The sequence below is a fragment of the Macaca nemestrina genome, chromosome 17 (assembly GCF_043159975.1).
Source record: "Macaca nemestrina isolate mMacNem1 chromosome 17, mMacNem.hap1, whole genome shotgun sequence".
Lineage (NCBI taxonomy): Eukaryota > Metazoa > Chordata > Mammalia > Primates > Cercopithecidae > Macaca > Macaca nemestrina.
In genome coordinates this window covers 90,647,797-90,673,838 of record NC_092141.1, presented here as the reverse complement: position 1 = coordinate 90,673,838, position 26,042 = coordinate 90,647,797, and the positions used below count along the sequence as shown (strand labels likewise).

The 26,042-nt window shown below is 53.7% G+C and overlaps 2 protein-coding genes across 3 annotated transcripts; one reads left to right on the top strand and one right to left on the bottom strand.

Moving 5' to 3' along the window:
• Positions 1–5,037: 5,037 nt before the first annotated feature.
• LOC105469301 (coiled-coil domain containing 137) lies at positions 5,038–16,842 on the bottom strand. 2 transcript variants are annotated; one of them, XR_011615227.1, is made up of 7 exons: positions 16,564–16,842; positions 15,188–15,321; positions 12,890–13,118; positions 11,195–11,277; positions 10,887–10,966; positions 8,900–10,546; positions 5,038–6,072 (listed from the first exon to the last, which is right to left on the bottom strand). XR_011615227.1 is itself a non-coding variant. In XM_011720198.3 (6 exons), exons 1-6 carry the CDS (start codon positions 16,695–16,697, stop codon positions 10,337–10,339), a joined length of 870 nt encoding a protein of 289 aa, XP_011718500.1. In that variant the 5' UTR covers positions 16,698–16,842; the 3' UTR covers positions 8,813–10,336. The 2 variants fall into 2 exon arrangements, 1 of the variants encoding a protein (XP_011718500.1); XM_011720198.3 differs by lacking the exon at positions 5,038–6,072 and having other exon boundaries at positions 8,813–10,546.
• On the top strand, positions 16,812–18,511 carry LOC105469303 (oxidoreductase like domain containing 1). The gene is made up of 2 exons (XM_071081831.1): positions 16,812–16,922; positions 17,929–18,511. Exons 1-2 carry the CDS (start codon positions 16,863–16,865, stop codon positions 18,346–18,348), a joined length of 480 nt encoding a protein of 159 aa, XP_070937932.1. The 5' UTR covers positions 16,812–16,862; the 3' UTR covers positions 18,349–18,511.
• The last annotated feature ends 7,531 nt before the right edge of the window (positions 18,512–26,042 follow it).

The following is a 26,042-nucleotide window of genomic DNA, read 5'->3' as shown; positions in this document are numbered from 1 at the left end:
GCCAAGTGTTCTGTGTCCTGGAGTGGTGCTATAGGGGTTGGCTGCCCTCCTTCCTAGAGACCTGCTGGACTGCCCCCGAGGCGTATGGAATGCACAGTGCCACTGAGACCTGGCCTCTTGCTGTAGCACAAGCTTCAACCTGCTGAGCCACTGGCACCCTGACCCCACGTCCATCACAGACGGCATGAGGCCAGTGAACTGAGTGTGGTCGTAAGAGCCAGGCCTCGAGTTAGAAATGAGCTTGTGACCGGGCGCGGTGGCTCACGCCTGTAATCCCAGCACTTTGGGAGGCTGAGGCAGGCAGATCACGAGGTCCGGAGTTAGAGACCAGCCTGGCCAACATGGTGAAACTCTGTCTCTACTAAAGATACAAAAAATTAGCTGGGCATGGTGGCTTTTGCCTGTAATCTCAGCTACTCAGGAGGCTGAGGCAGGAGAATCGCTTAAACCTAGGAGACAGAGGTTGCAGTGAGCCTAGATCGCGCCACTGCGCTCCAGCCTGGCTGACAAGCGAAACAGTCTCGAAAAAAAAAAAAACAAAACGAACCAAGAGCCAGCATTCTCACTTGTTCAGTAAACAGGTATTGCCCTGAAATGCCCACAGGTGTGCCAGGAGGGGCTCAGATGAAGCACAGAAAGTGGCCATGCCACCTGCGGTTCCGCAGCGGCCTGCCTTGACTTTGGTTCTCAGCTGTGGCCGCATGTGGGAGTGTTGATTTGACGGGTCAGTGTCCTGCGGCTGCTGAAACAACAGAAATTTGCTCTCGTGGTTCCGGAGGCTTTCACCAGGGTGGTTTCCTTCCAGAGGCTCCGAGGGAGCATCTGTGCCTTGCCTGTGTAGCGGCTGCGGTGCTCCTCGGCATGCCTGGGCTGTGGCCTGCAGAGCCTGTTTTCGCCCCCATCTTCACACAGCTTCTCTCCTGTGCCTCTGTGCTCTCTCCTCTTACAAGGACATCTGTCATTGGAAATCCAGGATGATTCCTCATTATATCTGTAAATGCTCTTCCAAACAAGGTCACCCTTACTTGTTCCAGGGGTTATAACTTGGACACACCTTTTGGGGACCATCATTTGACTACAACGATTGAATAAGAAACCCTATAGTCCTGAGAATACATGGAAATTTTCTACAAATGTTTTTGCAGCTGGAAGCCTAGGCTCCTTCGATCATGGAAGGAGCTTCGCACCCACCACCCTCCTCCATGTCACAAACCTGCTGTACTTTGCTTGTGGGGAAAGGGGTCTTTATTCCCATGGAGGGCTGTGTGCGATGCCTGGGAAAAGCTCAGCACGGCGTGCTTCAGGGTGGCTCAGGCTCCAATCTCTGCTTTCCAGTGTGTCATGGGCTCTCAACTGTACACAGACTGTGCCCTGTTGGATGCCACCTTTTTTTTTTTTTTTTGGAGACGAGTATCGCCCAGGTTGGAGTGCAGTGGTGCAATCTCGGTGGCTCACTGTAACCTCTGCCTCCCAGGTTCAAGCAATTCTCCTGCCTCAGCCTCCTGAGTAGCTGGGATTACAGGCACCCGCCACCACGCCCGACTAATTTTTGTATTTTTAGTAGAGATGAGGTTTCACCATCTTGGCCAGGCTGGTCTTGAACTCCTGACCTTGTGATCACCCGCCTCGGCCTCCCAAAGTGCTGAGATTACAGGCGTGAGCCACTGTGCCTGGCCTTCATGCCACCTTCTTAGACACCACGTGAATCTCCATGCACTGCTCCCCCTGCCCCTTACCACCACCAAGCAGCTACTGGACACCTGAGGTATCTGTCCTGTTAGTACTGTGGGGTGGAAAGATAAACCTTTTATCACCCATAAGGGTGACAGCCAACACTTCTAACAAAATACAGGTGAGCAAGAGAAAAGCATTAACAAATTTACTTAATTATTTGAGATAAGCTCTCTGTCTCCGAGACTAGAGCACAGTGGTGGGATCACAGCTCACTACAGCCTCAAACTCCCAAGCTCGGTCAGTCTTCCCACCTCAGCCTCCTGAGTAGCTGGGATTACAGGCTAATTTTTTGTATTTTTGGTAGAGACGGGGTCTTGCTGTGTTGCTCAGGCTGGTCTTGAGCTTCTGGCCTCAAGTGATGCTTCTGCCTCAGCATCCCAAAATGCTGGGATTACAGGCATGAGCCACCATGCCTGGCCTAAAAGCATAACAAAGGCATTAGTTTGACATGACAGCCGGGCACAGTGGCTCACACCTGTAATCCTAACAACTTGGGCGGCCAAGGTGGGCAGATAGCTTGAGGCCAGAAGATTGAGAGAGACCAGCCTGAGCAACATGGTGAAACCCCTTCTTGACTAAAAATACAGAAAGTAACCCAGCGTGTTGGCGCCTGCCTGTAATCCCAGCTACTTGGGAGGCTGAGGCAGGAAAATCGCTTCAGCCCAGAAGGTGGAGGTTGCAGTGAGCTAAGATCACGCCACTGCACTCCAGCCTGGGTGACAGATTGAGGCTCCATCTAAAAAAAATAAGTAAATAAAGTTTTACATGACACAGGAGCCTTCATCTATAAAGACCCAGGAAAACCTTTATTTACTTATTTTTGAGATCAAGGCTCCCTCTGTCATCCAGGCTGGAGTGTAGTGGCACAATCTTTGCTCACTGTAACCTCCGCCTCCCAGGTTCAAGCGATTCTCCTGCCTCAGCCTCCCAAGTAGCTGGGATTACACGTGTGTGCCACTACGCCGTTTAATTTTAGTATTTTTAGTAGAGACAGGGTTTCACATGTTGACCAGGCTGGTCACGAACCCTTGACCTCAAGTGATCCGCCCGCCTGGGCCTCCCAAAGTGCTGAGATTATAGGCGTGAGCCACTGTGCCTGGCATGAAAATCTTTATTTTTATATTTAGGTTTGACGAATGAGCAGGCATGCAGAAATGTGATTGGACACACAGGATCTGGCGTAACATCCGTTTAACTGGGGAAACCCAGCAAGGCCGCACTGTACAATTCCCCTTCCCCTGGGGATGGGGCAGGACCCCTCGGGAATGAGGATCTTCCAGGGAGAACAGAGAGAGCGACCTTGCTAGGTTTTATGGCTGGCTTTGGGGGAGAGGAGTTCTAGTTTCTATGACCTGCCGTGGGGAAAAAGAATTGTGGTTTCTGGGACTCACTTTGGGGGAGAAAAATGGGCAGGAACCAGGAGGGAAAGACAAAGACCTGGCTTCTGAGGCCTTCCAGTCTCCTCTGGGTCAGAGCACTCTGCATGCCAAGGTGCCATACTTTGGGGTTTAATGAGCCCTAACAGCAGGTCCTTGCAGATGTCACAGGCAACTTGTGATCCAAGTAATTGCCTTTCAGTCCCCCAATTTTAGAGGACTTTAGCAAAGTCTGGTTGAAACGGCCAAGTGTTGGCCAGGCGCTGTGGCTCAAGCCTGTAATCCCAGCACTTTGGGAGGCCGAGGTGGGTGGATCACGAGGTCAGCAGATCGAGACCATCTTGGCTAACACGGTGAAACCCCGTCTCTACTAAAAATACCAAAAATTAGCTGGGCGTGGTGGTGGGCACCTGTGGTCCCAGCTACGCGGGAGGCTGAGGCAGGAGAATGATGTAAAACCGGGAGGCGGAGCTTGCAGTGAGCTGAGATTGCACCACTGCACTCCAGCCTGGGCGACAGAGTGAGACTCCATCTCAAAAAAAAAAAAAGAAAAAGAAGGCCGGGTGCGGTGGCTCACGCCTGTAATCCCAGCACTTTGGGAGGCGGAGACAGGCGGATCACAAGGTCAGGACATCAAGACCATCCTGGCTAACACAGTGAAACCCCGTCTCTACTAAAAATACAAAGAAGTAGCCGGGTGTGGTGGTGGGTGCCTGTAGTCCAGGAACTCGGGAGGCTGAGCTTGCAGTGAACCAAGATCGCGCCACTGCACTCAAGCATGGGCGACAGAGTGAGACTCCATCTCAAAAAAAAGAAAAAGAAATGGCCAAGTGTTAGAAGAACCTCTTCAAAGCTGAAATTCATTGAGTTCTTCAGCTGAGGGTGTAAGAATCCCAGATGTAAGGTTAGCAAGAGTTAGGAGTTCTGGAGTCTTCCCTGCACGCCCAGGCTCTTGACCATCAACAGCCAGATGCTCACAGTATCTGCTCCTCCTGTGGCTCAGCAGGGCTGTGTGTTAGAGCAGCATGTTCAGAATGAAACCGGCGCACTTCCGCCTCGAGGACCTTTGGAAGTCGTGTGGCCCACGTGGCCTCGCGGGAACACAGATGCTCCAGCACCCAATGTGTTCAGGACTGGGTGGGGGAAGCTTCAACCCTGGAAACATCCCCCTGCTGTGTAGACCAGCCTGCCCCGTGGCCAAGGGCAGCGAGAACCCCGGCCACCCCTCGGGTTGCACGACTGTCTGTGCTAGAATTTTGCCCTTCCTGGGCAGAAAAGCTCAACATTTGGCTCAGGGCATAACTGGGAAGAAATATCCACCAAGGGGCCGGGCACGGTGGCTCATGCCTGTAATCCCAGCACTTTGGGAGGCCGAGGTGGGTGGATCATGAGGTCAGGCAATCGAGACCTGGCTAACACGGTGAAACCCCGTCTCTACTAAAAATACAAAAGAATTAGCCGGAGGCCGGGCGCGGTGGCTCAAGCCTGTAATCCCAGCACTTTGGGAGGCCGAGGCAGGCGGATCACAAGGTCAGGAGATCGAGACCACAGTGAAACCCCGTCTCTACTAAAAATACAAAAAATTAGCCGGGCGCGGTGGCGGGCGCCTGTAGTCCCAGCTACTCAGGAGGCTGAGGCAGGAGAATGGCGTGAACCCAGGAGGCGGAGCTTGCAGTGAGCCGAGATCGCGCCACTGCACTCCAGCCTGGGCAACAGCGTGAGACTCCGTCTCAAAAAAAAAAAAAAAGAATTAGCCGGACATGGTGGTGGGCGCCTGTAGTCCCAGCTACTCGGGAGGCTGAGGCAGCAGAATGGCGTGAACCCGGGAGGCGGAGCTTGCAGTGAGCTGAGATAGAGCCACTGCACTCCAGCCTGGGCGACAGAGCGAGACTCAGTCGCTAAAAAAAAAAATTGAAAAGAAATACCCACCGTGATTTTTGCTGTGAGGCATGAAAACACAAGGTGGCAGCCTGAGGTGCTTGTGGCCACCCAGCTGGAGGCCGGTGGGCTGCGCTTCCCAGCTTGCTTGGAGGAACGTTGTTAGTTGGGAGGAGGTACCTTTTCTGAAGAAATCCTTGGTGCTGGACATGCTGATCCTGAATGAGTCCTAAGGGTACAGATTTCCAAGACCCGGAGGAGACCACAAGCCTATGTTCCCAGCCAGCGCTGGTGGTAGCTGGGTTCCAGGCAGGTGGAGCCAACGTGGTCTGGAGCTGGCAGCCACACTCTGGCACCTCCTCAGGTGGTTTTCAAGGGTGGGTTCCAGCCAGGGAGCCCTACACAGGCGTGGCATGACGCCACGGGAGGACAGTCTCGGGATGGGCGGATAAGGACCCTCCTTGCCTGCTCCTGACAGGCCGGGTGCTGCAGGCCACTTTGAATGACCCACGTTCCCAAAACCATCAGGTCCCCACTTTGCTGGCACACAGTGTCAATTGGGGTGTCCTGTGGGGTGGATGAGGGGTGCTGGGGACTCCCCTGGCCTTGTCACCCAGACCCCACCCGACTTTAGGGTCCCTGCACTCAGCAGCTGTTCTGGGCCCAGGCACGCTGGACCCCCCATCAGTGCACATGCCGAGCCCACTTCACTCCTGAGTCTGGGAAAACTGATGCTGTTGAGGACCCCACTGTTGTGAGTCATCTCTGCCTGTGGGCTCTTCTCAGCACAGATGTAGCACCTGCATATGAATTGTTTTTCTTTTCTGTTTTAGAGTTCTGTTATAGCCCAGGCTGGAGTGCAGAGGTACAATCACAGCTCACAGGCCCATGCGGTGCAGCGGCCAGGCAGAGGCACTCCTCCCTTCCCAGACGGTGGGGTGGCCTTGACCTCTCAGGTTTGAATGATCCTCTCATTTCAGCCTCCCAAGTAGCTGGGACCACAGGCACGGTGCCACCACAGCTGGCCTGAATTGTCTTTAACGGTTTGGAGTTCCCATGAAACTAAATGCTAATCAAAGGATAGCTGTGGGGAAAAGAAAGAGATCAGACTGTTACTGTGTCTATGCAGAAAGTAGACATAAGAAACTCCATTTTGTTCTGTACTAAGAGAAATTCTTCTGCCTTGAGATGCTGTTAATCTGTAACCCTAGCCCCAACCCTGTGCTTGCAGACACATGCTGTGTTGACTCAGGGTTTAATGGATTTAGGGCTGTGCAGGATGTGCTTTGTGTTTTTTTTGTTTTTTGAGACAGAGTCTCGCTCTGTCGCCCAGGCTGGATGGAGTGCAGTGGCCAGGTCTCAGCTCACTACAAGCTCCGCCTCCCGGGTTTACGCCATTCTCCTGCCTCAGCCTCCCGAGTAGCTGGGACTATAGGTGCCCGCCACCTCGCCCGGCTAGTTTTTTTGTATTTTTTTTTTTTTTGAGATGGAGTCTGGCTCTGTCGCCCAGGCTGGAGTGCAGTGGCACAATCTCAGCTCACTGCAAGCTCCGCCTCCCGGGTTCCCGCCATTCTCCTGCCTCAGCCTCCCGAGTAGCTGGGACTACAGGCGCCCGCCACCTCGCCCGGCTAGTTTTTTTGTATTTTTTAGTAGAGACGGGGTTTCACCGTGTTCACCAGGATGGTCTCGATCTCCTGACCTCGTGATCTGCCCGTCTCGGCCTCCCAAAGTGCTGGGATTACAGGCTTGAGCCACCGCGCCCGGCTAGGATGTGCTTTGTTAAAAAAGTGCTTGAAGGCCGTATGCTTGCTCAAAGTCATTGCCATTCTCTAAACTCAGTACCCAGAGACACAATGCACTGCGGAAGGAAGGCCGCAGGGACCTCTGCCCAGGAAAGCCGGGTATTGTCCCAGATTTCTCCCCATATGATAGCCTGAGATATGGCCTCGTGGGAAGGGAAAGACCTGACCGTCCCCCAGCCCGACACCCATAAAGGGTCTGTGCTGAGGAGGATGAGTGAAAGAGGAAGGCATCTGTCTCCTGCTCATCCCTGGGAATGGAATGTCTTGGTGTAAAACCCGATTGTATGTTCTATTTACTGAGATATGAGAAAACTGCCTTAGGGCTGGAGGTGAGACATGCTAGCGGCAATACTGCTCTTTAATGCACCGAGATGTTTGTGTACCTGCACATCAAAGCACAGCACCTTTCCTTAAACTTATTTATGACACAGAGATCTTTGCTCACATGTTTTCCTGCTGACCCTCTCCCCACTATTACCCTATTGTCCTGCCACATCCCCCTCTCTGAGATGGTAAAGAGAGTGATCAATAAATACTGAGGGAACTCAGAGACCAGTGCCAGCACTGTCCTCTGTCCTCCATATGCTGAGTGCTGTTCCCCTGGGCCCACTGTTCTTTCTCTATACTTTGTCTCTGTTTTTTTTTTTTTTTTTTTTTTTTGAGACGGAGTCTTGCTCTGTCACCCAGGCTGGAGTGCAGTGGCCGGATCTCAGCTCACTGCAAGCTCCACCTCCCGGGTTCACGCCATTCTCCTGCCTCAGCCTCCCAAGTAGCTGGGACTACAGATGCCCACCACCTCGCCCGGCTAGTTTTTTTTTTATTTTTAGTAGAGACGGGGTTTCACCGTGTTAGCCAGGATGGTCTCGATCTCCTGACCTCGTGATCCGCCCGTCTCGGCCTCCCAAAGTGCTGGGATTACAAGCTTGAGCCACATCGCCCGGCCTTGTCTCTGTCTCTTATTTATTTTCTCAATCTCTCGTCCCACCTGACGAGAAACACCCACAGGTGTGGAGGGGCTGGCCCCCTTCAGATAGTATTATATAGTATGTGAAATTACATCATTAATATTTTTTCCTCAAAAAAAAATCACATTAATAAATGTGTGATAAGGTTGGCTGCTGGGAAGCAGAGGTTGTGGTGAGCCAAGATCGTGCCATTGCACTCCCACCTGGGCAACAAGAGCAAAACTCCATCTCAAAAAAAAAGAGAAAAGCAGGAGGGGTGAGCTGGCCTCTCCTGAAACCCCAGCACTGACAGAAGTCAAGGCAGGCTAACCTCTTAAGCCCAGGACTTTGAGACCAGCATGCCACTGCACTCCTGCCAAGGTGACAGCAAGGCCCTGCCTCAAAAAAAAAAAAAAGAAAAAGAAAAAAAAAACGCCAAGTACAGTTGCTCACACCTGTAACCCCAGCACTTTGGGCGGCCAAACCAGGTGGATCCCTTGAGTCCATAAGTTCGAGACCAGCCTGGGCAACGTGGCAAAACCCCATCTATACAAAAAGCACAAAAAATTATTTGGGTGTTTTGGTAAGTACCTGTTGTCCCAAGTACTTGGGAGGCTGAGGTGGGAGGATCACCTGAGCCCCGGCTTGAGACTGCAGTGTGCTTATGCCACTGCACCCCAGCCTGGGCAACAAAGAGGCCCTAAAAACCACCAGGGGTTTCCCTCCCAGCAGCTGAAATCTGAGAATCGTGGATGCAGTGGAGAGCATGAGCGCTCTCCCAGCCCTGTGGGACGCCTTCACTTAGCCACACAGGGGCCGACACACGCCCAAAACCAAACGCACCGAGCGAGTGGGAGTGCCGAGCGAGTGGGAGTGCCGCCCGCTGCTGCCCCAGCCTTTTCCCAGGGAAAGGCCACCCTCTTCCAGCTGCTGCATGTGCTCTAGGGCTGAGTTCTGGCTGCTGCAAAACCAACATGCCAACGCCAGGGCTGGGGCCACCCGGTACATCACAAGGTGGGAAAACCATTCATCCGACAGAAACACGTCCATAAGAGGAAAACAGCCCTGACTTTAAATATCTATTTTCCACATTAAAACTTCTAACTAAAAGGTAAACTTTAATGTCGAAAATGCAAACTTGGGGAAGACAGAAAAGATCACATACAAGGCTGTCACTTCACAGTTGGAAGGTTGCACAGTGGCCGGGCAGAGGCGCTCCTCACTTCCCAGACAGGGCAGTGTCTGGGCAGAGGCGCTCCTCACTTCCCAGACAGTTGGCGGCCGGGCAGAGGCGCTCCTCATTTCCCAGACAGTTGGCGGCCGGGCAGAGGCGCTCCTCATTTCCCAGACAGTTGGTGGCCGGGCAGAGGTGCTCCTCACTTCCCAGACAGTTGGTGGCCGGGCAGAGGTGCTCCTCACTTCCCAGACAGTTGGTGGCCGGGCAGAGGCGCTCCTCATTTCCCAGACAGTTGGCGGCCCGGCAGAGGCACTCCTCACTTCCCAGATGGTTGGCGGTGGATGGACCCAGGCAATCCTCACTTCCCAGATGGTTGGCTGACAGCCAGGCAGAGGCGCTCCTCACTCCCTAGACGGTGCTGGGCAGTCGGACTCCACTGCTGGATGTGTGACTTGGGTTTAAGCCTCTCCCTTCTGCCCTCATCTGGAAATGCTGACAGCCTGGGCCTCCCTCCTTTGGCACTGGATGGAGACTGAAGCCTGGCAAGGCCCTGCCCTCAGCAGGAACTCCCCTGGGCCCCACTCTGTGACCCCGAGCTCAGGCCAGGATTTTTCCTTTACTTTCTCCAGCCACTTTGGGCCTCCCGGCTCTCTGAGCCCTCTGAGGTAGGTGACAACCCTGTTCCCACTGTTTTTTTTTTTTTTTCTCTTTTCGTGTATTTTTAGTAGAGATGTGGTTTCACCATGTTGGCCAGGCTGGTTTGAACTCCTGACCTCAGGTGATCCACTTGCCTCGGCTGCCCAAAGTGCTGGGATTATAGGTGTGAGCCACCGTGCCCAGTCCCCAGGTCCCACCTTAGGGTATGTGTTGTCATCACGTTTCACCCCAAGCAGACCTTGGGTGGGCAGCCTCTGTGGGGACCACTCACAACTGACCTGTAGTCATGGTCGCCTGCAGAGCCCTTGCAGGTGGTCCAGATGTGCCCAGTGGCCCTGCCCCGAAGCGTCTTCCCTGCCTGTGGCCTGCTCTGCCTGATGTGCACTGTGCGCTCGGCTCTGCTGACTCCCAGGGCCTCCGTCACACACCGAGCCAGCCTCATCAGCTGTCTCACTAGTTGGTGTTCAGGGACAGGGACCCAGCCCTTCCTAAGGTGCACCTGGGCTGAGACTCAGAATGGACGTTCAAAACAAAGACATGGCGCTGTGAGTGACACCGGCCACGGGCCGTCTGTCAACCAGGCCTTGGCCCTAGTCCATTGGACACTCACCCCTTGCAGGATGTGGACCCGCTAGTGCCCAACGTATAAAAAAGTAGCTGGAGGCCCCACCCCACACTGCTGGCATGGCCTGCCTCTCCCCTACCCAGGTGTGGCAGCTCCTGGTGCCAGTTTCCCAGGAGCATGGCCAGGCCCCGGGTGTCTCTCCATCATGGCCGCGGCTCTGGCTTCTTCCGGGAAGTGAGGTGGGGTCGCTCCCCGTGCAGCAGCCGCCGCCGCTGCTTCAACACCCTGTAGGCCTGCACGGCCCGCTCTCTTTCCTCCCCCACAATCCGCTGGCGGGCCAAGGAGGCGGTCAGGGGCTGGGACACACCGCTGGGGCTCAGAAGCATCCTCAGCATCTGCGATCTCCTGCCAGGCTGCGGGAAAGAGGGGAGGGTGAGGCACAGGCTGGGAAAGGAGGGGACGCCACAGAAAGCCTCACAGCACCAACAGCTCTCTGGCCAGCGAGAATGCTGCACTCTCAGGCCACACACCAGACAGCGCACACGTTGGCTGAGGATTTTTTTTTTTTTCTTGACAAAGGATCTCACTATGTTGTCCAAGCTGGTATCAACTCCTGGGCTCAAGCGATCCACCTGCCTTGGCCTCCCAATGTGCTGGGATTACAGGTGTCACCCACTGTATCCAGCCTGTCCAAGGCTTCTGTTCCCTGGCAGCACTGGGGGACAGACTCAGTTGTCCCCATGCCCCACTTACCTGGTCCTTGCTTACACTCCTCCGGGGCCTGACAGTCAGCTCTGGGGGCTGCAGGACAACCTCTCCAAACGTCACCGTGTCTGGAAGGGCAGAGTACAACTGAGGACTGCTGCCCACAGCCACTGCACCCGACACCCAGCGCCACCACCCGCCCACCTCCCTCCCATAGGGCTGGGACAGAACACCAACTCATCCAGTGGTCTAATGGCTGTGGACCCCAGGTGCAGCCAGGGCTGGTGGGGAACAGAAGGCCTGTGCCCAGGCCCTGCCCGGACCACTGCTGACACCATCGCTTTGGGAGGAGCTACCTCGGAGCAACTCCTGCTCCAGCCTGTCGGCCGCCTTTTCCTCCTTTTTCCGTTGGACTTTATCTAGTCGCCGCTTCTGGAACCTGAGGAAGAAAGCACATGTCACTCGGATTCCTAAATTCTCTTTCCACCCAGGGAGGAGGCAGAGGCCGCCCCACCCACAAGGATCCTCTGTGGCAGAGCAGGGACCCAAGAACAGGCGGCTGCCTCCAAGTCCCTGCTCCCCTCACTGCCCCAAACCCACTCCAAGTCCCGGCTCCCCTGACTGCCCCCACCCACTCCAAGTCCCCGCTCCCCTCACTGCCCCAACCATAGCTGCCACCAAAGGAGGCTCTGAGCCCAGCAGGCCCCTCAGGGGTCCCCTCAGTGATTCTCAGCCGGGGACGGCTGCCTCCCAGGGAGCATCTGACAATGTGTGCAGACACGCAGGCGGTCTCATGGGCAGGGGCTACTGGCACCTGGTGCGTGAAGGCTGGGAATGCTGCCAAAGACCCCCTACAGAGACTCATCCAGCCCACCCGGTGCTGCTGTGTCTAAAGGGCCTGACACGTATCGTGTGTCACATCTCCCTCACTGTGAATCTGGAAGCTTCACCTTCAGCGACAGCTCTGGAGATCACTGTGGCGCTAAGCTGTGTCTGGGACACGTTCTCTGGGATGAACTTTCATTGGCTAAAGTAATTGTAAGTAATACAACAGCCCAGAAACAGGGAATCTACAGAGCTGAAAGCAACCTCTCTAAACTTCAAAGTTTTTTTTTTTTCTTTTTTTTTTTTTTTGAGATGGAGTCTCGTGCTCTGTCACCAGACTGGAGCACAGTGGCGCGATCTCAGCTCACTGCAACCTCTACCTCCTGGATTCAAGCGATTCCCCTGCCTCAGGCTCCCAGGTAGCTGGAATTACAGGCACGCACCACCACATCTGGCTAATTTTTGTGTGTGTGTTTTAGTAGAGACAGGGTTTCATCATGTTGGCCAGGATGGTTTCGATCTCCTGACCTTGTGATCCACCTGCCTCGGCCTCCCAAAGTGCTGGGATTACAGGTGTGAGCTACTGCACTTGGTCAAAGCATTTAGAGAATTAGAAAGGTGTGGCCAGGCGCACCTTTTGTTTCAACAAAGCTTTTGTTGAAACTGCCTCCCCATCCTGCCTACAGGGATGGGCAGAGGAGCTAATGCTTGTGGTGGGCTTACTACTCCTGCCAGCCACCATCCTTAGGAACAGAATGAGAAATCCATCTGAACCTTGTGGCCACTCTACAGTCGAGGAAGGCCAGGCTGAGGAGATGCCACAGAGCAGCAGGGACAGCAGAGCCAGTACAGCCAGAGCTCTCGAGTCTCTTGGACCAGGAAGGGCCCCAATGGAAACAGAACCCCCGGGCACGTCGCCCTCAGACCGACCCCCCAAGGGCGGATTTCCGCAGGGCCAGGGCTTTCTGGAGCTTTTCCTGTGAAAAGCAAGGACCAAGCGAGGTCTCCGCAGAGTCCCCAGTTCCACAGCCTCCTGGAGGCCACACCCTCGCTAGCTCCCAGCTGGACGATCTGACTCGCCAACTCCCAGGGCTCCAGCTTGGTTTCCCTGAATCCGGGCTGCCCCATAGCTACGAAACAGGGTCCCTGCAGAGGGCCATCATGGGAACCCAATGTCCTCCCGCCGGCTCCGGGGGCAGGCCCCGACCCCTCCTGCCTCCACTCACGCTTTTTTTGCTTTTTTCTGCTCAGACCTCTCCGTGGGAGCCGCCTGTACCTCTGGCTGCCGGGGGACCTGGTTCTTGCTGAGGAACAGCACGTGCTGGGCCTCTTGATGCATGCGCTGCATATAGGCCCCATCGGACTCCCCCTTCCTCTGTTTGAACTTGGGGACGGCAATGTCGGGCTCCACTCCCTTTGCCTCCTTCTCCAATGTCTTTCTGAAGGTCACCTGGGCTGAGGACAAAGGGAGGCTTCAGAGGAGACACGAGGCAGACAGTGGCAGGCAGGTGGCCCATGCTCATTTCCCCTCCCGAAGCCTAAAGAAGGGAAGACCAGGTTGGCTGGAAGCAGCCCAACGATAGCAGCTGAAGAGGACCTAGAATGTCCAGCCTGGCATCCCCAGGGATGCACAGCTGTGCTGAAAAAGGAAAGCAGAAACAACCTACATGTCCACCCCTAGGTGGCTGGTTGAATGAATTCTCCTCTGAGCACCCACAGACTCCACCACACAGCTGCTGAAGGTAGCCCAGCGGAGCTACACATAGAAACGTGGGCAGACCTACGACACCACTGTGAACACAAGCGCAGGACCCGAGGCGAGTGTAGAACACAGGAGTGGACAGTGCCGTGTAGAACAGGACAGGCGAGTGTAGAACACAGGAGTGGACAGTGCCAGGCAGGGGATTGTGTTCATAAATATATGAAGACATGCATATTACCGGGCATAGTGGTTCACACCTATAATCCCAGCACTTTGGAAGGCTGAGGTGGACGGATCACTTGAGGCCAGAGTTTGAAACCAGACTGGCCAACATGGCAAAACTCAGCCTTTACTAAAAATACAAAAACTAGCCAGGTGTGGTGGCACAGGCCTGTAATCCCAGCTACTCGGGGCGCTGAGGCACAAGACTCACTTGAACTCGGGAGGTGGAGGTTGCAGTGAGCCAAGATTCTGTCTCCAAAAAAAAAAAAAGGCCAGGCACAGTGGCTCACGCCTGTAATCCCAGCACTTTGGGAGGCTGAGGTGGGGAAATCACGTGAGGTCAGGAATTCAAAACCAGCCTAGCTAACATGGTGAAACCCCGTCTCTACTACAAATACAAAAATTAGATGGGCTTGGTGGTGTGTGCCTGTATTCCCAGCTACTTGGGAGGTTGAGGCAGGAGAATTGCTTGAACTGGGATCTCGAAGGCAGAGGTAGCAGCGAGCTGAGATTGTGCCACTGCACTCCAGCCTGAGCTAGACCAAGACTCTGTCTAAAAAAAAAAAGAAAAAAAAAACACGCAAAAAAATGTAGCCAAGTGTGGTGGTGCGCAGCTGTAATCCCAGCTACTCAGGCAGCTGAGGCACGAGAATTGCTTAAACCCAGGAGGTGGAGGTTGCAGTGAGCCCAGATCATGCTACTGTACTCCAGCCTGGGCCACAAAGCAAGACTCCATCTCAATAAATAAATAAATAAATAAATAAATAAACAAAGGTGCCAATGCAATGCAGCACGGTTCAGAATATGCCATCTGCTACCCAGGCCAGTGCGCCTCCTCCCTGCACCTTCCTCACCTCTATCTCACCATCCCGTTGGCAGCCATATAACCCCCAACGAGAAGCCTACAGTTTATACACAAATTATAAAACAGCTTTGCTGTAAAATCAGTCCCACGTCTGGGAAGAGAAATGTGTCTATATCCAAAATATACACACAATGGACACCGTTTCCCAACGTGCCCAGAGTGGTTACCTCTGGGTTGCAATGGTGGGACATGTGGCCACCCTACCCAGACTTGGGGGAGGAAGGCAGACTTCTCAGAGGGGCCTGATCGAATTTCCTCCTTCGGCTCCAGACTCCACCCACTTCTCTCTACCATGGCTTCAGCACTCTTGTCCCAAGAACCATGGCTTCTCCCTGGCAGCAGTGCTGACACCTGCCAAGTCCACTCTTGCTCGCTACATCGCCACTCGGTGACCTTGTTTTGCTTACAGTAAACATGAATTGGCCATGCCCTGCTAAAAACTCTGATGGATCTTCGCAACTTTTGGGGGGAAAAAAACGCCACTCCTTAGCCTGGCTCCTGAGGCCCCGTAACGGGTGCTCCCCGCCCACCCCACAGCCTCCTTCCAAGCCTCCTCTGGAACCACAGCGCCACCCGCTGCCAGCCACTACTTTGGTTTTGTCCACACTCCCCCCACCTTCTGAGCACTGGGTCTTGGCATATTTCCTCTGCCTGAAACGTTCTGAAGTATTTGGGCGATTGGGCGGGTTGAGACACACAAAGCTTCACTGCCGCCCAGTATGGGCCTGCACACACCTGCTTTCTTCCTCTTCTTGTTACTGATCGGGTTTTTCATCTCCTGGCGGCTCCTCATAATCTCCCGGAGACGGAAAGGGATCTCCTGTTCATCCTGGTTCTTGGGCTTGCAGTTCACTTTCTTCTTCTCTTTGCTGGGAGGAAGAACACATGAGTGAGACCCGTTGCAAGTAAAGCATAAGCAGAATCAATAAGAGAAACAATAATTGGGTCTGGCAATAGAATTTACAGGGGTGGGCGGGGCGTAGTGGCTCACGCCTGTAATCCCAGCACTTTGGGAGGCCGAGGCGGGCGGATCACGAGGTCAGGAGATCGAGACCATCCTGGCTAACGCAGTAAAACCCAATCTCTACTAAAAATACAAAAAAATTAGCCGGACGTGGTGGCGGGTGACTGTAGTCCCAGCTACTCGGGAGGCTGAGGCAGGAGAATGGCGCGAACCCAGAAGGCGGAGCTTGCAGTGAGCTGAGATGGCGCCATTGCACTCCAGCCTGGGGGACAGAGCGAGACTCCGTCTCAAAAAAAAAAAAAGGAATCTACAAGGCCACATCTGGCTTCTGTGGTGCGAGCCAGTCCAGGGAGCAGGGATCTTTCCTCTCGGTCTCACTCAGTGGCTGTCCCTGAACCGCTTCCTCACAGGACGCGAGGCTGAAAGGCACTCCGAAAGCCCAGGAGGCCTTTCTGCCCTGACCTCTGTCAGGCCTCTGAGCCCAAGCCAAGTCACTGTATCACCTGTGACCTGCACGTATCCATCTGGATGGCCTGAAGTAACTGAAGAATCACAAAACAAATGAAATTTAAATGGCCTGTTCCTGCCTTAGCTGATGACATTCCACCACAAAAGAGGTGAAAATGGCCGGTCCTTGCCTTAACTGTTGACATTACCTTGTGAAATTCCTTCTCCTGGCTCAAAAAGCTCCCCCACTGAGCACCTTGTGACCCCCGGCCCTCCCCGCCAGAGGACAACTCCCTTTGACTATAATTTTCCTTTAGCTACCCAAATGCTATAAAACGGTCCCACCCCTATCTTCCTTCGCTGACTCTCTTTTCGGACTCAGCCCGCCTGCACCCAGGTGATAAAAAGCTTTATTGCTCACACAAAGCCTGTTTGGCGGTCTCTTCATACGGACACGCGTGAAAACCTCGTCCAGAACCGCAAAGACGGGACAGTGGGACGCGGTAAAGGCAAAACCTGGGACTCCCTCGCGCCTCCATTCATTCAACCGATCCTGGTGGGGCGCGGGCGCAGAGGACAGCACTGAGCCCCGCCTGGGAAAGGCGTCAGAGCGAATGCTCCCTAGGGTGTCCGGGAGGGAGCCTTCTAGGCGTCTCCTTCCTAGGGGAAGTGCAGCGGCCTCGCGGGGCAGCGCACTCACCTGCGAAGCCCGGGCCACGGGGCTGGGCGCTGCTTCCCCAGCGGCTGCACTTGCTGCCGCCGCCGTGCCCGCCGGGGACTCCCAGGACCCGCCTGCGCCCTGGGCACCGCTGCACCGCGTCCAGCTCGCGCCATCTCCACTCCGGGAACTTCCCTAGGGAAGCCACTTCCGCCTTCCTGCACGGTTCCGCCACCGATGGGCACTTCCGCTTCCTGCGCTCAGCCCCTCGCTCGCTGGAGCGGCGCGACTTCCTGAAGGTCCGGGATTGGCTGGAACGCCCGCCGCTCACTGTCAGGGCGATGCTGCTGCGGAGCGTCGTCCGGGGAGGCCGGGCGGTAGCCGCCGCGGCCCGTGGCTGGGTAAGTACCGGGAGGGCTCCGGGGAGCACTGAAGGGTACATCCAAGAGGCCGCTGTCCAGCGGCCCGCACGTGCTGGAAGGAGCCCCCCTCCCTTCCCCTCCCCTCCGCTGCCCTTCCCTCCCCTCCGCTGCCCTTCCCTCCCCTCCGCTGCCCTTCCCTCCCCTCCGCTGCCCTTCCCTCCCCTCCGCTGCCCTTCCCTCCCCTCCGCTGCCCTTCCCTCCCCTCCCCTGCCCTTCCCTCCCCTCCCCTGCCCTTCCCTCCCCTCCCCTCATCTGTGGAGGGGCCGCTTAGTCCCGGGAGGGGAAGCAGCCCGGTGAACGGCCACTTTCCTGTTTATCAGTATCTGCCGAGCCCCTACTGTGTGCGAGTCCTGGGCTGTGGGGACTGGCCGTGGACACGGAGCTGATGATGCTCCTCGCAGGACTAGTTAGAGAAATAAGTGAAGTTGGTAGCGTGTCGGTCCGTGATCCTGGGTAGACAGAGCAGGGGAGCGAGGGAAGGCTGCCTATAGGACCTTCACGCTGGGATGACAGGGACCTGAGAGGCCTGGGCTTTGTGACAGGGAAACTTGGATAAAGGGTGGTGTGATTCTTCTGGTTGGTCTCTCAGAGGAGGGTGGCGGGGCTTGATTATACTGGTAGAGAGGTGCTGGGCTGGCCAGGAGCTTACAGGGTTATACCTCCCCCGTGCTCCTGTCCACAGAGCAGTCGTCTTAGCTGGAGGTGGCAAGTGCCTCCCCCACCCCCACCATCTGCTGGAGTGCACACCCGGCGCCGTGCCCTGATCCTGGCACTTCTTGTAAATCACACCGTGTCATATCCATTGCACAGTAGGGAAACTGAGTCTGGAGAGGTGAAATAACATGTCTAAAGTCACAGAAAGTGAAAAAGCTGAGGACCTGGAGCCACTTGCCCAATGACAGGAGAGCTGAAATGTCCTCTCTGCTAGGGGTAGACCAGGCCTCACCAGCTTCCTGGAGAGTCACATGTTTGTCTGCATCCTTAGGGGGCTCCCCCGCTCTCCAGCCCAGACTGCAGCAAGAGGCTTCCTGGAGGTGGCAGCTTTCTTCAGAGGCACCATCCCGGAGTGCAAGCCCCTGATGGGTGCAGAAAATTCGGGAAAGACCACATAGAGGTGGGCTCCCAAGCAGGTGCAGACAGCACCAGGCCACCCAAGGCCTCGCTGCCCAGCGAGGGCCCTTCAGAACTTCAGTACCCTCTGCCACCTGAGCTCCAGCCGCCCACAAACTGCTGCATGAGTGGTTGCCCCAACTGTGTGTGGGTGGAGTATGCGGACAGGCTCCTGCAGCACTTCCAGGACGGTGGGGAGCGGGCCCTGGCTGCCCTGGAGGAGCACGTGGCTGACGAGAACCTCAAGGCCTTCCTCAGGATGGAGATCCGACTTCACACTAGGTGTGGAGGCTGAGCCAGCCCTGCTGGACTCCCTCCCCCAGGAAAGAGTCCGGGACATAGCCGCAGCCTCCTTCCTTCACACCCCCTCACAGACTCCTTGTATCCAACGGGAATGGGAAGAATTATTTATTGACTTCACCTGAGAAAAAAATAAATTCTCTACGGTGGTTTCACAGCAGGCTTTTGTTTTGGGGGTAGTTTTTTTGGCAGTGTGTCTGCCAACCAGAACTGCCACTGCTCCAGCCTCAACAGGAGGCTTTTGTGTAGTTGTCTGTAAGGCCTGTGTTGCATCTTGAAAGCGAGCAGGTCCAGGTCAGTATTATGCATCTCCGGAGCCCTTGCAGCCATCACTCTGCTATGAGGGTAAAATAAGACCCCCGGCTGGGCACGGTGGCTCACACCTGTAATCCCAGCACGTTGGGAGGCCTAGGTGGGCAGATCACGAGGTCAAGAGTTCGAGACCAGCCTGACTAACATGGTGAAATCCCGTCTCTACTAAAAATACAAAAATTAACCAAGTGTGGTGGCAGACGCCTGTAATCCCAGCTAGTCAGGAAGCTGAGGAACCCAGGAGGCAGTGGTTGCAGTGAGCTGAGATTGTGCTACTGCACTCTAGCCTGGGTGACAGAGCAACACTCTGACTCAAAAAAATAAATAAATAAGACCCTTTTTCCTTGAACGGTCAAATGACAGTGACCCCAGCACCCCTTCCAGGCCAGGTCCTAGCTTCCCCCAAGTCCTGGCAAAGGCCTTCTCTGCTTGCTGTCAGTGTGCAGCAAAAGGAAGGCCATCTGATCTCATGGAGTCGCTGTGGCAAAGCCTTTGACAGTCACAGAAGCCCACAGGCAGCCTGGAAGTGCCCGTCTGTCCAGGTACATCAGTCCCCGGCAGGCGTCCTCGGGTGCCCTTCCACCAGCCTGGCAGAGGCTGCAGATCAGCCCTCAGTGGCCCAAGCACTACCTGGAACCAGTTCTTCCGGCTCGTTCAGCCGCAGCTCCCAAGGGAGTTGGTAAGAGCAGCAGGATGTGGCCAGGCATGGTGACTCACGCCTGTAATCCCAGCATTTTGGGAGGCCTAGGTGGGCAGATCACCTGAGATCAGGAGTTTGAGACCAGCTTGGCCAAACATGAGAAAACCCCTTCTCTACTAAAATTACAAAAATTAGCTGGGCACAGTGGCGGGTGCCTGTAATCCCACCTACTTGGGAGGCTGAAGCAGGAGGATTGCTTGAACCTGGGAGGCAGAGGTTGCAGTGAGCCGAGACCACACCACTGCACTCCAGCTTGGGCAACAGTGAGCAAGACTCCATCTCAAAAAAAAAATACAAAAGTTAGTGGGGCATGGTGGCATGTACTACATGTACTGGCACTACACCTGTAGTCCCAGATACTCCAGAGGCTGAGGAGGAATTGCTTGAAGCTGGGAGGCGGAGGTTGCAGTCAGCTGAGATTGCGCCACTGCACTCCAGCCTGGGTGACAGAGCGAGACTCCATCTCCAAAAAAAAAAAAAAACCAGCCAGGCGCGGTGACTCATGCCTGTAATCCCAGCACTTTGGGAGGCTGAGGCGGGCAGATCACGAGGTCAGGAGATCGAGACCATCCTGGCTAATATGGTGAAACCCTGTCTACTAAAAATTCAAAAATTAGCCGGGCGTGGTGGTGGGCGCCTAGGCAGGAGAATGGTGTGAACCCGGGAGACGGAGCTTGTAGTGAGCTGAGATCGTACCACTGCACTCCAGCCTGGGTGACAGATAGAGATTCCATCTCAAAAAAAAAAAAAAAAAAAAGAAATCTAAGAAAACAAGGAAGGAAAACAGTCCTCAGTGACAGGGAAACCTGCCTTAACCAAGTGACCTGTTCTCTAATTTCGCCTAGATGAGTTTTTAATATTTGCAGATATATTTGTGTAAGTACAGGATGTGGGATTTGCAACCTTATACGTTCCTCCCTGCTCAGCTAAGATGTAATCTAAGGCTACCCTATTATCTAAGACAACCTGAGCCAGTGAATGAATTCCTTTCTGCTGGGCTGCCTGGCTGACACACTTTTCTCAGCAAGAATTCCCGAAGCAAGATTCCTCATCCTGTGCTCACGGGATGCCACTCCCCACCAAGTCGCCCAAAGACCCAGGTACATGTTTTTGGTGTCCGTGGACTGCTTAGTTCTGCAGCCTCCGCCTCCTGGGTTCAAGCGATTCTCTTGTCTCAGCCACACAAGTAGCTGGGACTACAAGCGCACACCACCACATCCAGCTAATTTTTTGTATTTTTACTAGAGATGGGGTTTCACCACGTCACCCAGCTGCTCTTGAACTCCTGGGCTCAGGTAATCCACTTTCCTTGGCCTCGCAAAGTGCTGGGATTGCAGGTGTGAGCCACTGTGCCCGGCCAACTGCTTCGTTTTCATGAGTTGTTTAGTTGGTAAGAGCTATGAACAAAAAGTATCTGAGGCCGGGCGCGGTGGCTCAAGCCTGTAATCCCAGCACTTTGGGAGGCCGAGATGGGCGGATCATGAGGTCAGGAGATCGAGACCATCCTGGCTAACACGGTGAAACCCCGTCTCTACTAAAAAATACAAAAAACTAGCCGGGCGAAGTGGCGGGTGCCTGTAGTCCCAGCTACTCGGGAGGCTGAGGCAGGAGAATGGCGTGAACCTGAGAGGAGGAGCTTGCAGTGAGCTGAGATCCGGCCACTGCACTCCAGCCTGGGTGACAGAGCGAGACTCCGTCTCAAAAAAAAAAAAAAAAAAAAAAGTATCTGAGACAGGCCTCAATCAATCTATTTATTTATTTATTTGAGACGAAGTTTTGTTCTGTGGCCCAGGCTGCAGTGCAGTGGCCTGATCTCAGCTCACCACAACCTCCACCTCCTGGGTTCAAGCGATTCTCCTGCCTCAGTCTCCCAAGGAGCTGGGACTACAGGCACGCCCCACCGCGTCTGGCTGTTTTGTATTTTCAGTAGAGACGTGGTTTTGCCACGTTGGTCAGGCTGGTCTCAAACTCCTGACCTCAAGTCATCTGCCCACCTCAGCCTCCCAAAGTTCTGGGATTACAGGTGTGAGCTACCACGCCCAGCCAATTTATTTATTTTTTATTTCAATAGTTTTTGGGGAACAGGCAGGTTTTGGTTCCAGGGATGAGTTCTTTAGTGGTCAATAAGTTTAGAAAGGTTATTTTTTTTTTTTTTTTTTTTTTGAGACGGAGTCTCGCTCTGCCACCCAGGCTGGAGTGCAGTGGCCGGATCTCGGCTCACTGCAAGCTCCGCCTCCCGGGTTCACGCCATTCTCCTGCCTCAGCCTCCCGAGTAGCCGGGACTACAGGCGCCCGCCACCTCGCCCAGCTAGTTTTTTGTATTTTTTAGTTGGGACGGGGTTTCACCGTGTCAGCCAGGATGGTCTCGATCTCCTGACCTTGTGATCCGCCCGTCTCGGCCTCCCAAAGTGCTGGGATTACAGGCTTGAGCCACCGCGCCCGGCCTAGAAAGGTTATTTTGCCAAGGTTTAGGACGTGCCCATGACACAGCCTCAGGAGGTCCTGGCAACATGTGCCCAATGTGGTCACATGTTGCTTTTATACTTTTTAGGGAGACACAATACATCAGTCAATACCTATCAGATGTACATTGGTTTGGTCAGGAAAGGAGGGACAACTTGAAGGGAGGGGGCTTCCAGGTCATAGGTAGATTTAAAGATTTTCCTTTTTTTTGAGACGCAGTCTCACCCTGTCACCCAGGTTGGAATGCAGTGGTGCTATCTCAGCTCACTGCAACCTCTACCTCCCGGGTTTAAGTGATTCTCCTGCCTCAGCCTCCCGACTAGCTAGGATTACAGGCACCTGCCACCATGCCTGGCTTTTTTTTTTTTTTTTTTTGGAGACAGAGTCTCACTCTGTCCCCCAGGCTGGAGTGCAGTGGCGCTATCTTGGCTCATTGCAACCTCCGCCACCCAGGTTCAAGCGATTCTCCTGCCTCAGCCTCCCGAGTAGCTGGGATTACAGGCGCCCACCACCACACCTGGCTAATTTTTGTAGTTTTAGTAGAGACAGGGTTTCACCATGTTGGCCAAGCTAGTCTCGAACTCTTGACCTCAGCTGGTCCACCTGCCTCAGCCTCCCAAAGTGCTGGGATTACAGGTGTGAGCCACCATGCCCGGCTGAATAGTCTCGTTTTGTTTCTTTCTTTTTTTTTTTTTTTGAGATGGCATTTCCCTCTTGTTGCCCAGGCTGGAGTGCAATGGCACAATCTTGGCTCACTGCAACCTCCACCTCCTGGGTTCAAGCAATTCTCCTCCCTTAGCCTCCTGAGTAGCTGTGATTACAAGCATGTGCCACCATGCCTGGCCAATTTTGTATTTTTAGTGGAGACAGGGCTTCCCCGTGTTTGTCAGGCTGGTCTCAAACTCCCAACCTCAGGTGATCCGCCTACCTTAGCCTCCACAAGTTCTGGGATGACAGGCATGAGCCAGTGTGCCTGGCCTAATAGTTTCATTTCATGTAAACATAAGTAACTTCCAAACAATTACATAGAGGACTAATATTATACCTGTTATTTAAGTAATCGGAACCAGTTCTGCAAGTGACTGTGTTTTGTATTACTGTGAAGATATGAAAATGTGGTGAATGACAATTAAAAGAGTGTTCCACATCACTATTTAGTTTCTTTTTTATTTTATTATTATTGTTATTACTTTTTGAGACGGAGTCTCACTGTTGCCCAGGCTGGAGTGCAGTGGCGCCATCTCGGCTCACTGCAACCTCCACCTCCCGAGTTCAAGTGATTCTCCTGCCTCAGCCTCCCGTGTAGCTTGGACTACAGGTGCCCACCATCATGCCCGGCTAATTTTTGTATTTTTATGAGAGACGGGGTTTCACCGTATTAGCCAGGATGGTCTCAATTTGACCTCGTGATCCACCCGCCTCGACCTCCCAAAGTGCTGGGATTACAGGCATGAGCCATCGCGCCCGGCCCGTATTCCTTCTTAGTAGGAATCAGATGTATTAGATTGAATGGAAAAGCACTTGTCACCTCTGGGCTGGGGTCACAAATTGAAACGCCTTCTATGTCACATCTTACAGGCTCATGTCTATCTGTGGCGACAAGGAGTCTCCTTACTCTTGCTTCATTTGCTGCTCTTTTAACTCAACAACCTCCCTTCCCAATAAAAAGTCAAACTTACACCTCCTGCCTTTGTAGTTCTGGTATTCACTTTACTATGTAATAAAAGTAGCCTGTTGGCCAGGTGCAGTGGCTTGCGCCTGTAATCCCAGCACTCTGGGAGGCTGAGGCAGGCAGATGACCTACGGTCAGGAGTTCGAGACCAGCCTCGCCAACACAGTGAAACCCTGTCTCTACTAAAAATACAGAAATTTGGCCGGGCGCGGTGGCTCAAGCCTGTAATCCCAGCACTTTGGGAGGCCGAGACGGGCGGATCACAAGGTCAGGAGATCGAGACCATCCTGACTAACACGGCGAAACCCTGTCTCTACTAAAAACACAAAAAATTAGCCGGGCGAGGTGGCGGCGCCTGTAGTCCCAGCTACTCGGGAGGCTGAGGCAGGAGAATGGCGGGAACCCGGGAGGCGGAGCTTGCAGTGAGCTGAGATCTGGCCACTGCACTCCCGCCTGGGCGACAGAGCGAGGCTCCGTCTCAAAAAAAAAAAAAAAAAAAAAAAAAAAGAAATTAGCCTGGCATGGTGGCTTGTGTCCGCAATCCCAGCTACTCTGGAGGCTGAGGCAGGATAATTGCTTAAACCCAGAAGACAGAGGTTGCAGTGAGCCAAGATCATGCCACTGCCCTCCAGTCTAGGTGACTGAGTGAAATTCTGTCTCAAAACGAAAAAGACATAGGGGCATGGTGGCTCATACCTGTAATCCCAGCACTTTGGGAGGCCGAGGAGGGTGGATCACAAGGTCCGGAGTTCAAGGTCCAGAGTTCAGCCTGGCCAACATGGTGAAACCACCTCTCTACTAAAAATACAAAAAAAATTAGCCAAAAAGAGGCTGAGCATAGTGGCTCATGCCTGTAATTCCACTTTGGGAGGCTGAGGCGGGTGGATCACAAGGTCAGGAGTTCAAGACCAGTCTGGCCAACATGGTGAAACCCTGTCTCTACTAAAAATACAAAAAAAGTAGCCGGGTGTGGTGGCGGGCGCACACCTGTAATCCCAGCTACTTGGGAGGCTAAAGCAAGAGAATCGCTTGAGCCCAGGAGGCAGAGTTTGCAGTGATTCGGATCGCACCACTGCACTCCAGCCAAACAACCAGTGTGAGACCGTCTCAAAGAAAGAGAGAGAGAGACAGAGAGAGAGAGAGAAAGAGAGAGAGAAAGGAGAGGAAGGAAGGAAGGAAGGAAGAAAAAAAAAGAGAAAGAAAGAAAGGGAGAAAGAAACAGTCTTGGCCGGGCGCGGTGGCTCAAGCCTGTAATCCCAGCACTTTGGGAGGCCGAGACGGGTGGATCACGAGGTCAGGAGATCGAGACCATCCTGGCTAACACGGTGAAACCCCGTCTCTACTAAAAATACAAAAAAAAACTAGCCAGGCGAGGTGGTGGGCGCCTGTAGTCCCAGCTACTCGGGAGGCTGAGGCAGGAGAATGGCGTGAACCCGGGAGGCGGAGCTTGCAGTGAGCTGAGATCCGGCCACTGCACTTCAGCCTGGGCGACAGGGCTAGACTCCGTCTCAAAAAAAAAAAAAAAAAAAAAAAAAGAAACAGTCTTGATTCTGGAAAACAAAAAGAAAATCAGTAATATTTCAAACAAAAAGTCAAAAATATTTACTATAGTCATTTATTAGTTTATTTCCATTCCCATGTAATTAACTTTTTTTTTTTTTTTGAGACAGAGTCTCACTCTGTTGTCCAGGTTGCAGGCTGGAATGCAGGGGCGTGATCTCAGCCCACTGCAACCTCCGCCTCCGGGGTTCCCGCCATTCTCCTGCCTCAGCCTCCTGAGTAGCTGGGACTACAGGCGCACGCCACGATGCCCAGCTAATTTCTGTAGTTTTAGTAGAGACGGAGTTTCACCATATTGACCAGGGCGGTCTCAAACTCCTGACCTCAGGTGGTCCACCCCCCTCGGCCTCCAAAAGCACAGGGATGAGCCACCATGCCTGGCCTATTTTACTATTTTAGAGTTGAGGTCTCACTCTGTCACCCAGGTTAGAGTGCAGTGGTACAATAATAGCTCTCTGCAACCTTGAATTCCTGCAACCACCAATATTTCACTACTGCATTCCAGCTTGGGCGACAGAGCCAGATCCTGTCTCAAAAAAAAAAAAAAAAAAAAGTTGGATTGCAATCTTGTTTCCTCTGGGGATGAGTGAGGGATTGAGTCATGTGGGATAAGAGGTTTTTGACTTATTCCATTTATTGTGGCATAACTCGAATCCAGCTGTCCTTTCTGGACTAGCGATTTTTGCCAGTCTCATGGCTAGAGTTTTAAAATCAAGGCTATAGGGTCTTTGTTTAGGTCTGTTTGGAGCTTTATGTATTTTCATGTGTTTGTATGTTGTCCATGATACATGATACCAAGAAAGGAGTACTCATACATTTTATTTTATTTTACTATTTATATTTGTATTATTATTTTTTGAGACGAAGTCTCACTGTTGCTCAGGCTGGAGTGCAGTGGTACGACCTCGGCTCACTGCAACCTCCGCCTCCTGGGTTCAAGTGATTCTCCTGCCTCAGCCTCCTGAGTAGCTGGGATTACAGG

Excerpts from the sequence above, each read along its gene's own strand:
- LOC105469301 (XM_011720198.3), bottom strand. The coding sequence starts at position 16,697 with ATGGCGCGAGCTGGACGCGGTGCAGCGGTGCCCAGGGCGCAGGCGGGT. Across the intron at positions 13,119-15,187 it reads CAAGAAGAGGAAGAAAGCAG|CCCAGGTGACCTTCAGAAAG; the intron begins GTGTGTGCAGGC and ends CTTTGTCCTCAG. Across the intron at positions 11,278-12,889 it reads CAGAAAAAAGCAAAAAAAGC|GTTCCAGAAGCGGCGACTAG; the intron begins GTGAGTGGAGGC and ends TTTCTTCCTCAG.
- LOC105469303 (XM_071081831.1), top strand. The coding sequence starts at position 16,863 with ATGCTGCTGCGGAGCGTCGTCCGGGGAGGCCGGGCGGTAGCCGCCGCG. Across the intron at positions 16,923-17,928 it reads CCGCCGCGGCCCGTGGCTGG|GGGGCTCCCCCGCTCTCCAG; the intron begins GTAAGTACCGGG and ends CTGCATCCTTAG.